At 30.8% G+C, this 13,061-nt stretch overlaps 1 protein-coding gene across 1 annotated transcript in view; it reads left to right on the forward strand.

Annotated features, from left to right (window-relative positions):
- Positions 1 to 6,009: 6,009 nt before the first annotated feature.
- LOC113517950 (transient receptor potential cation channel subfamily A member 1) overlaps positions 6,010 to 13,061 on the forward strand; it is a 50,063-nt gene continuing 43,011 nt past the window's right edge. Inside the window, exon 1 of the mRNA XM_052895448.1 lies at positions 6,010 to 6,147. Coding sequence (XP_052751408.1) covers positions 6,010 to 6,147 — 138 coding nt within the window. The remainder of the gene's footprint in view (positions 6,148 to 13,061) is intronic.

Raw genomic sequence — 13,061 nt, forward strand, 5'->3', positions numbered from 1 at the left:
TTTAATGTAGCTAGGTCTTTTGTTACAGTTTTCTTTTTTATACTTGAAATTGAGACAAACTATAAGTAATTATATAATATCTTAGATTAAAAACATAAAGATTGGCAATATAAAAGACAATCAATAGTACGCTTTAAACGTTCAGCCGCTTAAATGCAGTATTACAGAATCACCATAAGAATTGGTAGAAAAAATGTCAAATTTAACCAAAATAAAAATCTGAATGTCCATAAATTGAAATAAAAATTATAATAAATATAAATATATTTGCAACATTTCCCCTCATAAATTAAAATCATCACATACATATATTTACATTACACGCACACAAATGTAATTAGTTTTTGTTTCGTTATTGTGATTGCATTTCTAATCTGTCAAAACGTCATTACGTTTATTTGTACGTAGACACAGTATATATGCTACGTCTATCTACAACACCACGAATATTCAATTTTTATTGTATTGATACTTCTAGATGGTTACATAGATTCCTTTTCCTATTCCATCAATACAAGGGCAGTGCCGATTCTTCAAGTAATATACTAATTCCTTGCTCTGTGAAATAATTTTAAATGGATACCTAGCTTGAATTTGGTAAATTTCGAAAAGAGAATCCATGAGTCCATGTCTAATATATACATTAGTTTGAAATGTAGTCTACTTATATATTAATTATGACTAAAAGTTCAGCTATTGACGTGCAATTAAGACACATTTGTTCGTATAATCTCACAAAATATCTTAACTACGAATAAAATTCGTAAAGGTCGAAATTAAATTTAAATAATATTATCCAAGTTTGTATAGGTAACATAAAAACTACATATTTTATAAACTCCTCTGAAATTTACATAACTACTAGTATTTTTTTTTTAATTTTTATACATGCCTCTCCAACATAATTCCGCAGCTGTATTTTTTTTTTATCACAGATAACAGCAACTACATTCTGAATGATCCTTTTTCGTACTCGCACTGCTAATGGAGTTGTGTTGTTTTTGATTATACTAGATAGTGTCGATATAACTAGAAAGCATTGGCGTACAATTCAGTTTCTATTCAGTCATGACGGTCATTAAATAATTTATTGAAGATGTGGATATTTAAAAGAGCTCAGACACTGTCCAGTATACCATTAAATACAACACAATTTAATCAGGTCAGTAAAAAAGTTAATTAATAAAGTTAATTATTAAATTATCTTATATTCTAATTTTTTTCTGAAAAAAGAACATAATCGCTCAAATACTTTTTTTTTTTAAATTACGTTAGCGAAAAGGCAAGCTTGAGCTCATACAACCACTTTTATTAAATTTAATGTATTCAAGTATTCATTTTCTCGATAATAATAATAAAAAAAAATACCAATTAAATATGTCTATATATGCATGAGTTTTAATGCAAAAGAAGTGTTTTCTCTAATGTTCAATAAGTAGTAAAGATGTTAGTATGTTTGTTACTGAATTACGCTTAAATAACTAAACGGATATGTATAAAATTTGTTACCGGAGTAGGTTATATTCTAACTTAATATTTAACACTTTTTATAGTGATTTACGTGGACAAAATCATAGGATAAAGTAGTCGCCGTGTAGATCCGGTATAGAATGGACCACTTCTATGTATTTTAAATAGAAAAAAAACATAACATCATGATATTTATAAAAACTATTTATAATCAGCAAATGTTCTATGATTTTCCGGAATGCTTTCACGGGAGGAAACATCTCTGAAATCATGCTATACGCGATCATTTAGGCCCTAAGGTATGGGAGTGAACTCCCCTTTGGTGCTCCCTCTATTCGCCCATACATTAATAAAAAAGTTGAACTGTTTTTTGAGCGGCGGTAGTCACTTGCCATTAGGTGAGCCGCATGCTCGTTTGCCCCCTGTGTTGTAAAAAAAAAAGAAGCCTGAAAAATTTTATGGGGATTTGTTATACATAAACAGCTTAAAGAATTTGAATAAAATTTGAAAAATAGGTGTAATTGTGGCATTATTTTATTAACATTCAGATATTTTTTATTCTGATTGTAAAGGCAAAGATTGAAGGTAGTTTAAGCTAATATCATAAAAAAAGAATAATTTGATTTTTTGTTTATAATGAATAAATTCCTAATATACTAAATCAATTATTAAATTACTTTAGCTGTAGAAAGCTACGAATACATTGTCACTGAATGACATGGGCTGTATTTTATTTATAATAAAATTGCGCGAAGCAATAGAAGCAATAGAGATATAAATGTACTTCGATCTCTTTTCGACCCAATTCGTTTAATTTAAAAATAAACAATATCATTTTCCACCTGAACAGTCTCAGAAGTATTGAATTAAGTATAACGTAAGAATAGCACACAGTAATGAGCACAATGTTACACGCTTATTTTTATATGAAGTTATTAAATTACTGCCTTAAAAAAAATATAAAAATGGAAAGTCTAAGGACTGGGAAGACCAAGGAAAGAAATGCAAATTGTCATCCTACATAGAGATTAAGGAATGGAACTTAAAAATAATTTCTCGGTTACATTTACACTAGAAATGGCGGCGATTAATTTGCACAATTTTTTCGTCAAAAATTTTTAATATCCACAATGCAGGAATGTATGTAGGGTATATAGGACCTAATTCGGAGAAATGTTTGTGACAAGTGATTTCTGAAAATAATCTAATTTGTATTTGTACAATCATTTGTAATATTAAATAATATTTTTTGTACTTTATACAGATAATATTTTTGACAGTTTCAGGAAATTATTTATTTCTATTTTTTATATAATATACTAATTATATAATTAAATATGGCGGAGGCCTATGGGGATAATTAACGGCTGATATCATCATCAAGGTGGATATCTGCTCTTTACGTTAATTTAGAATTATATATATATATATATATATATATATATATATATATATATATATATATATATATATATATATATATATATTATGTATGTATTATATTTTTTTTTATGCAACTTGAAATGGCGAACAAGCTGACGGTCCACCTGATGGAAAGTGGTACCCGTCGTCTATAGACATGAGCAGTACCATAGACATAACAGAGTATACTCTGTTATGTCCATGATACCCCCCATGAGTTGCCATTCCTGAGAACTCAGATATTATTTCTCTGTATCTTGTAAATTAACTGTCATATCCCACCCTTCAAACCGAAACACAGCCATGCAAATTAACTTCACGGTAGAAAAACGAATGGGACAGAGGTACCCAAGCAAACAACTTTTGTACAAAATCTCCCTCTGGTAATGTAATTATTATATTATTATAGCTATAGTTATTTTCATCTACCTATATCAAATTTCATTTAAATGTATTAAATTGTTTAAGCGTGTCCGGGTAATATATAAATCACAAACTTTAAAACATTTATAATGTTTACTTACATTTATAAAATAACTAGTCGTATCTTATATCTATAGTAATATGAGATAGTATGTAAGTTCATTGTATCGTATTAACCCTAAGTGTCTACTGCTAAACATAGCCTCTCCAATAAAGGGAGGTTTCGCCCGTAGTTGCCACGCTTGGCAGGCGGGTTAACAACGGCAGGTAGAAGGGGGGAAAGGGATTGTTAACAAAGGAGTTTGACAGCCCCATTGCTAGCAATATGCTCTATTGGGTCGACCTCCACGTAGTTCCCCCTAGAAATTGTCGTGAACAATTCTTGTTGAATTCGTCACGATGGGCTAACTGACCTGCTTCATCCTCACCTATCATCCTTCACTGGTGCCCTGCCGGTGTATACCGATAGCACGGGTGGGGTTACCAATCCATTGTCACCCATTAAAAAAAAAGCCGCAGTTAGGCTTTGGTGATGTTATAAGAGAGACGCTGCTGCCCATCCCTCGACCATTAAATCCCCTTAGTCGCATCTTACGACGCCCACGGGAAAGGAAGGCGTGGCTAATAGGTCATTAGATGCTATTCCGGAACCACAGAACAGGAATATTATATAGAACACTTTATTGCATCAATACTGACAAATTATAATTATCTCTCTCTCCCTCTTCGTCCTCTTCATTACTGAAGGTCGTGTCCTTGAGAGGTGTCCGTTGCCTCTCTTATGATGTTATTCCATTTTGCACGGTCTTCAGCTTCTCGCAGGGCAGCTGCAATTGACAGTCCCATAACGGCGGTTACTTGGTCCGACCATCGATTAGGCGATCATCCGCCTATTCAATGGTCGAACATTATTATTATAAGAAGTGATAGAAAACAAAACAATTGCATTTTTAAACGTAATAGAAATGATAATAACTTAATGAAATCTCTTCCAAATAAATAACCTTTATTTATAATTTATTTATTTATAAAAGATACACCAACAATACGTTCACAATAATTAAACAGACTGTTTACAATGTTATAAGTAAGTATGTAATAAAAAATGATTATTCAAAAATGCCTAAATCCAGGTTTACTTGAAGAAAAATATTTCTTTCTTTCTTTCTACATGAGATAAACATAATTAGAAGCTTATACAGCTCTTACAGAGAAGTGTTAATGTATACTAAAGTAACAATCATACAGTATAGTATTAATAGAAATAGTATAATAACTAACAGCTTTGCCCATAAGAGAAATTGCATATGAATGGAAAATTCATTTAACATGCGTGAGTGAATTGGATCAGTTGCAATAAATATAAGGATCTCTTACAGTTAACCTTCGAGAAGCTAAAATAAAACTATAAAATGTGCCGTAAGAGGCGACTAAGAGAACGCTCGAGGGATGTGCAGCAGCGTCCCTCTTAAGACACTATCATAGTCTATCAGCGGTTGCCAACCCGCTTTTCAAGTGTGGTAACTGCTGGTAACTTCCCCCAAGGGGGAGGTATATGTTCAGCACTGTCCACACAGTTAATATGGAGTTACAAGCTATTTTTTTATCTCGGTCAATTAATATTACTCAGGCCATTAAAGTGCCAAGAGGTAACAAACTCGCTTCCACATTTGTAATATTGGGAAGAATAATTAGGCAGGATGAAAGGCAAAAAAAATAAATTCATATGAATAGAAAAATACAAATCTTCCTGTTGCTAAGCTTTAATTTTCTCACCTTTGTATTTGTAACTAAGACAAACATTCTCGCTTATTAAAGCAAAAAACACCTTTACGTGAACATTGAGGTGAGATCCCGAGAACATGTGGTTTACTGTACAAGTTTTGTGTTAATTTTGGAGCCAGTGTGCCAAATGAATGTTCCGATAATTAATATTGTAATTTACTTTTTATGTATATATTTTTAATGACAATCTAGCAAACTTGGTGATTGATATGTGCGCCTAGTAATTATTTGTTACAAAATGCGCGTCAAAATAATATATAGAATATAATTTAGTGACATATCCTATCCTTCAACAAAAATAGAAATGGTCTAGAAAAGGGTTTAGTATATATATATATATATATATATATATATATATATATATATATATATATATATATATATATATATGTACATATATAATATATATATACATATACATACATATATATATATATATATATATATATATATATATATATATATATATATATATATAATATAATATATAATATATATATAATATACATATACATATACATATACATATATATATATATATATATATATATATATATATATATCTGCATGCCCTAAAATTAATTTCAATGTTATAAAAAAGTCATGTACATATTCGTTATAGAGTAATTCTTTACCTAACAAGTTAGCAACTATAGATAGGGTTTTGAATCAACTCGAATATCAATTGTACCCCGTGACGTCAAAACGAATAAAACTAATTGGACCCTTGCTCTAGGGCTATGAAACTCAGCCGTTTGATCGCAACGTCTCAGTCGGAGACATGTAGCCATAGTAGACACGCGGCTATCACCACGCGCGTGAACTGGCAATCGACAACAAGCGATGACTGTATCGCAAATTAAAAATTATACATTCTGAATTTGAATTAATTTCATTTAGTAAAAAAATATGGGTTCGTTCAATCATTCGAAACGGCTTCGGAATTTGCAAAATTTAAAAAGTGGCGCCATTAAACTGCCGCGCCATTGGTCGAAAATGTTGGGTCTTGTTAACGTGAGCAAAGCTTCTATTGAAGAATTACTACAAGTAAGTATTAATTTGTATTTTAAAATATGAATGGTTTTATTAATTAAATACTACACGTTAAATCATAGTAAGCTAAGCATTTAAACTATTTTTTTTTTATTTTAAGCAATTATTTTCCTTATTTATTATTAATGTGCACAATTTATAATACAACCCAATACCAAAAATGAAAATGCAATAAATACTAAAAATTCTAATTTTAAATAGTTTAATACATAAATACATCTTTTTTAATAATTTTGAAAAGCCAAGAAAAAAACAGGAGCTATCTATATAAGCTGATAACTGCTATCTTAGAGACACTGGCATATTTTAAAAAAGTATATATAAAATATGTTCTGACAGACAGACAGTTTGGGGGGCCTGTATGTACCCCCAAACTGTCTGTCTTTGCAAAGATTTTCTAGCATTCTTAAGTGGACATCAGACGATTTTAGGGTGGGCACGACCCATTCGTATTTAGTATTTAAAGAGGCCCTCTAAATAAAACTATGCTTATAAACATGAACAGCATCAAGGATAACAGTAATCACAACTTTTTGGCTTAAGTTTCATCCGCACTGCAGCTGAGCTTGTAATGCAATGTACTCGTATATCTACGACTCTCAACTGCATAATCGCTAATGTCATGAGAATAAAGCCCTTTTTCTTATGCTAGTGTCCAACTACATTCTTATCTACTTATCATTTTAAAACAACCATACACACGATTGTTTACTTTTACTAATATTATAAAGAGGAAAAATTTGTTTGTTTATTTATAATGAAAAAACATGAAACCTATTCAATCGATTTTGAAAATTCTTTCGCCTATTGTAAATGTATATTGTAAATGTGTAATGTTCTCTCATAAAATAACAATATAATAAAATTTACAGCCACATTTTTTTTATAAAACTTTGAATGGTAAACAAGCTGACGGCCCACCTGATGGCAAATGGTAACCGTCGCCTATAAACATGAGCAGTACTATGAACACAACAGAGTATACTGTTTCACCCATGATACCCCCCATGCGTTGCCATTCCTGAGAACTCAGGTGTTATTCTTCTGTATCCAGTACATTCACGCCATATCCCTTCTTACAAACCGAAACACAGCCATGCAAACACAACTACTTTACGGTTGAAACACGAATGGGACAGAGGTACCCAAGCAATCAATTTTTGTACAAAGTCTCCCTCTGGTTACCACATAGGTTACAATTTAAATTTATTGAAAACTACATTATTAACAAGTAATATTCGCTATGTATTATGGAATATATATATGTATTATATATATATATATATATGTGTATGTATGTATTTTGAATACACTATATACCCGTGCGAAGTCAGACCTCATCAATAGTTATTACAATTTTTAATTAGGTACCAGTAAGGGATGATAGGTGAGGATGAAACAGGCCAGTTGACGCATAATGGTAAATTTACCAGGATTTAGTCACTATGGTTTCCTAGAGGAACTGCTTGGCAGTGTACTTGTTAAAGTAGTAAGGATGAACAGGCTAGTAGACGCTTTTACTCATGTTATCCTTTCATATACGTGGTGCTATTCATGCCTGTAGGCGTTAGTTACCACTTTCCATTAGATAGGACATAAGATTGTAATTTTAAGTTGCATAAAAAAAAATCGCCTAAATGAGGTTCCAAGGCATCTGCTACATCGTGTTCGGAGGGCGTTACCCTTTCTCTTTATACCTAGGCATTTAAATGTTTATTATGGGATATATAATTATATAAGTATATAATTAAATTTATAATTAAAGTTCTTCAGTTCCATCAATACGTTGACATTTGGAGATACATATCTAAAGATAATGTCTTATATTGTTGTCGTTGTCATACTATTGCCTGACTCTGCTTTTAATCTTTACTAGCTTTTTTAAATTACATAATTAGGGACATTACTGTGAAAATGTCATCCAATTTGATGCAGTGGTTTTTGCACGATGCCGAAATAAACATAAAGTAATAAATATAAAAAGAATGGTTGTTTTGGTAATTTTTCTTAAATATCTCGCATGTACAGACATAGCCTGGTTAGAATTTTATAATATTAGTATGATTTTATATTTTTTCTTCTTCTATCTTATAGAAGGTGACTAAAATTTCGCGAAGATCAGGGACAAATATTTAATTACTGCCGTATAACCACAAGGATGTAACTAATTAGGCTTACCCACGAAAATAGAAAGGGTAGCCTATTCGATGTCGGGTGTACATGAAGTTTATTTACGCTCTTTATGAATTCAATAGCTGGCTTCCATTTTCAATCGACTTCATAAAAAAGGAGGGTTTCAAACCGGTTGTATTTTTTAAGTTTTTCTTTCCGTCAGTTTTAAACCAACTTGGAAATTTCTTTTTTATATAAAAGGATTATATTTCAGTCGCCTTTCCTGGCGAATGTCCATGAGAAGCATAATGTTTTCAGGGTTTATGTCTGTCTATGAGTATATTTATTCCAACATAATTTCTAAATATCTAAACAGATTTGATCATGTAAGAGATTGTTGAAATTCCTACTACATCCTACTTAACAATGTATGTAATGTTATTAAAATATTAACACCAATTATTTTGTCTCCTTTTTTTATGCAAAATTCCCAATTTGAAAGAAAGTGAGTGAGCAGTGTAATAGTTAAAATGAGTTTGTAGAACGTCTTAGTTTTTATGAATAAGAGGATTATTTCTTAGGCGGGAATTTATCAACATAATTCATACGATTTTGTTTCATGTAAGCATTGTAGCCTAGTGTATTATTGTCCTGATTTATAATAAGTCACGGTTAATCAGGCAGATATTGAAAATTTTATATCTGTTTAAATGGTAGACTAAAATAAAGGGATATAAAGTAAATTAATCCGTGAGTAAACCATATTAGTTTCAAATATGTTAAGCAAAATACATCTATTATGATAAACATATTATTGTTTTTGTATTTTGCAATCCTAGATGTTGTTGTCAATGACTGAAATACAATTTTATGTTGTACGATTATTCTAGAAAGGGACAAGTTAGACCAAGTAACATAACATTGTATATTAATAGCTACATTAACGACAAAAAAACTTAAATCCAAAACTGTAAAAGATTTTAGTATGTACGGGAGATTTAGGGATGCCCAGGTTTTCTTTAGAGTCTACAGTATGGGGTTCTTCAACAGTGTATTAATATTTCCTCATGGTCAGCAGTAGCTATGGTGGTCAGCAAAAAAACTGTAAAACTGTAAATGGCTGTACTATGAGCTCCTTGACTAGGTTTTTCCTAGAGACTACAGTATGGGTTCTTTAAAAAGAGTATATAAGTGTTTCTTAAGGGTCAGCTATGGTAATCAGCAAAGGCTATCTTTGTGGTATAAAAAAAGCTTTCGTCTACGATTTTTTATGTAAACATTTGAAAAATAAGCAACAAACAAATTGATCACTTCTAGATCTGTAACAAGAGATGTATGTGATTAGTATATCAAGAAATACAACTATCGAAACCACATCCATATTGGCGTATTGGTATTTGCGTGATGCAAACATGTGAAAACAGTAAACAGATGAAAATTCTCAAAATTATTGTTTTTCAAAAAAAGTAAATTGTAATGATTATGAAATTTAATTATTGTTATGAAAGAGCGGTTTCTCCTAACACAAGCAATCTTTGCTTAACAGGAGATACCAAACCCTGTAACTAACTGCCTTTCTATAAAGAAATAATTTATTATTATTACTTTCTGTCGTTCTTACCTCTGACGTCAACATGCCTTAAATATTTCTTCTGTACAGATTTCGCTTGGTTACATTTATTATATTAGTAAGATATAGTAAGATTGTTATATTTATTACTAGCAAACCCAATAGAGGTCTTGTTTAAATTTAAATGCGATTTGTTCACTCTAAAGATAAAAATTGTTTCAATTCATTTATTGTATTACTTTGTTGCCATTCGGATCAACTAAAATAAATCTCTTTGAAGCACTTTAATAATTTATCATCGGCTAAATATCAATTTTTGTTTAAGACAGACCTACAGAGGTTTGTAAATCAAGCTGCTGTTATAATTTATGTATATTAAACATAATGCGACCTCCTTACTGCACTTGATATCATAATGTAATTTGGAAAGATAAAACAATCATTCAAATGTGACCTTTAGTGGTCATTTTTGCTGCTGATTATGCATCACAGTACATTATGCATTACAGTACGCAGTATGTATATGTATATGTACAGCATTTTTTTTAAATGTATGATAATGGGAATGGTAACCCCACCCGCGCTATCGGTATACACCGGCGGGGCACCAGTGAGAGATGATAGGTGAGGATGAAGCAAGTCTGACTAAGCCCACCGTGACGAATTCAACAAGAATTGTTCACGCTCGTTTCCAGAGGGAACCACGTGGAGGTCGACTTAATTAGGTATATTGCTAGCAATGGACCTGTCAAACTCCATTGCTAACAATCCTTTTCCCCCTTATGTACAGCATTAGGAAGGCATACAAAACTTATTATTTTTTAACTAACTTTCTAACTTTTCATTTTCTATTTTTAGACCGAATTATATATATATATATATATATATATATATATATATATATATATATATATATATATATATATATATATATATAATATTAGTTATTTCCCGCGATTTTGCTAGAGTACATCAGTAGTAATAATAGCAGTCATATCATCATGGCAGGCGAATTCGCAACCGCAGTTAGGCTTTGGAGATGTTTTAAAAGGAACGCTGCTGGCTGTCCCTCTTCCATCCTTAGTCGCTTCTTATGACACCTACGGGCAGTAAAGAGGTGGCCTATTCTATGCCGGGACTACACTGCATTAGAGGTCATATATTGTATACTATTTGTTAAGATATAATGTACGTTTGTACTAAACCAACTTGCGTGATTGAGTAACAAAAATCCAAAATTTATATATATATAACTAAATATACATATATATATATATAAATAGATAAATATTATTATAACAAATAAACAATTAACGTACCTACTAAAGGATACTCCACGGACATTCCCGATGTACTACACGTACTTAACGCCTACCTGAATCTACGCCTACTACTATGTTTATCTAGTTTTAATTAATTGGTTGACTTAATTGGATTTTTTAAAGAAACGTTTAGTAAACAATTTCGGTTACTAAATGTCCCTTTGTTGTATTGTTGTTTGTTGCAATAAAATTGTAACATATTGAAAATATGATTGTAGAATGAACGAAATGTTTCATAGTCACGTTACACAGAAAATATTTTAGAACACGGTACCGCGTCGATAGACAAATTTTTTGCTGTGCAAAGAAAAATAGCAGATTCAAAATAATATTCAAAATATATATATATATATATATATATATATATATATATATATATATATATATATATATATATATAATAAGTTTATGCTATGTGGTCCTGGCATAGAATAGGTCACCCCTTCTTTTCCCGTGTGTGTTGTAAAAGGCAACTTAGGGAGGGCGAGGGATGAGCAGCAGCATCTCTTCTAAAACATCTCCAAAACCTAACTACGATTGCCAATCTATCTGTCAAGCATGGCAACTGCTGCAAAACCCCTCAAGAGGAGGCTTATGTTCAGCAGAGATATGATGATAATAAGTTTATATTAAGATCCTGAAAAACATTACCCTCTTCGTTCAGAAGTCGGGTAAAAATATGCATAGCTTTCACATATATGGAGAACTTACGTCATTTCCCTGCCATGTGAATGCAGTACTTATGTGAATTACTAGTAATCCAATATCTCTGATGCAGTAACTATTTACCGCGCGACCTGGTCGGTCCAAAGATACCTAATTTAATATTCCCAGTAGCACAATTATCAGAAACATTCAGACTTGACATTGTTGTAACAAAGTTATATATCGCATTACAATGCACATACTATGTTATTCTTTCTATATAAGAATATGTAACACTATTCAATACGTGGAATCGTGTGTAAAACAATAATATAAATGTATCCCCACGTAACTGTTGAAAGACATTTATGATATAATTTTTTTTTCGCTAATTTTGAAAAATAATGTCAAGTATGAAAAATGGACAAGTACGATTATTGTTTATTAAAACAATTCTTTTTAAATTTAGTACGCGTAATGACTGTATGTAATTTTATTGTAGTTAAAATTTAAAGATCAAGTTTTCCAATCATGGAGTGAATTCGACATTTTTAATTAAAATATTTATACTAGTTTTGACCCGCGACTTTGTCTATGTGACAGGGATATATTGATTATACGGGATAAATTAGCTTATTTTCTCCTTCATTTGAAAATAGTTATTAACGTATATGAATATCGAACTTATTGATGAGTGATTGAGCCGTTAAGACGCCAAGAAGTAATCTGTCAGTATATATATATATATATATATATATATATATATATATATATATGCTACTATATATATACTATGTTTACCTTATAATATATCCTTTAGAAACTTTATTTTAAAATTGCAACGACGAGATCCATTCTTTGCAGACTTGCGAATTTTCCCGAATACTATCTTACATTAACTGAAATCTCTATTATTTTCCTTGTGACTCGGAAGACTTTGTGATAGTTTTCCAATATGAATACTATAACATTTTATCAGAGGAAGACTTTACAAAACTTGTCTACGAAGTAACTAAACTAAGTTCCAATCATGTGTATAATGATAAACTCTGAGTTTAAAGCATAGAAATATTGAATATGATATTAAATTATAAGAACTTAGTAGTAAGTAGTTAATAAAGAACAGTAAAACCCAAAGATTTAACAGCACGAGCAAAGCGATGGTTTTAAGTAAATAATTATTTATGATATTTTAACCGAAACAAATAAAATGTGTTACTGCTTTTTATATATTTATAAACGATATTTTTTTAAATATT

The sequence above is a fragment of the Galleria mellonella genome, unplaced genomic scaffold (genome assembly GCF_026898425.1).
Source record: "Galleria mellonella isolate WM207_F2 unplaced genomic scaffold, CSIRO_AGI_GalMel_v1 utg28, whole genome shotgun sequence".
NCBI lineage: Eukaryota > Metazoa > Arthropoda > Insecta > Lepidoptera > Pyralidae > Galleria > Galleria mellonella.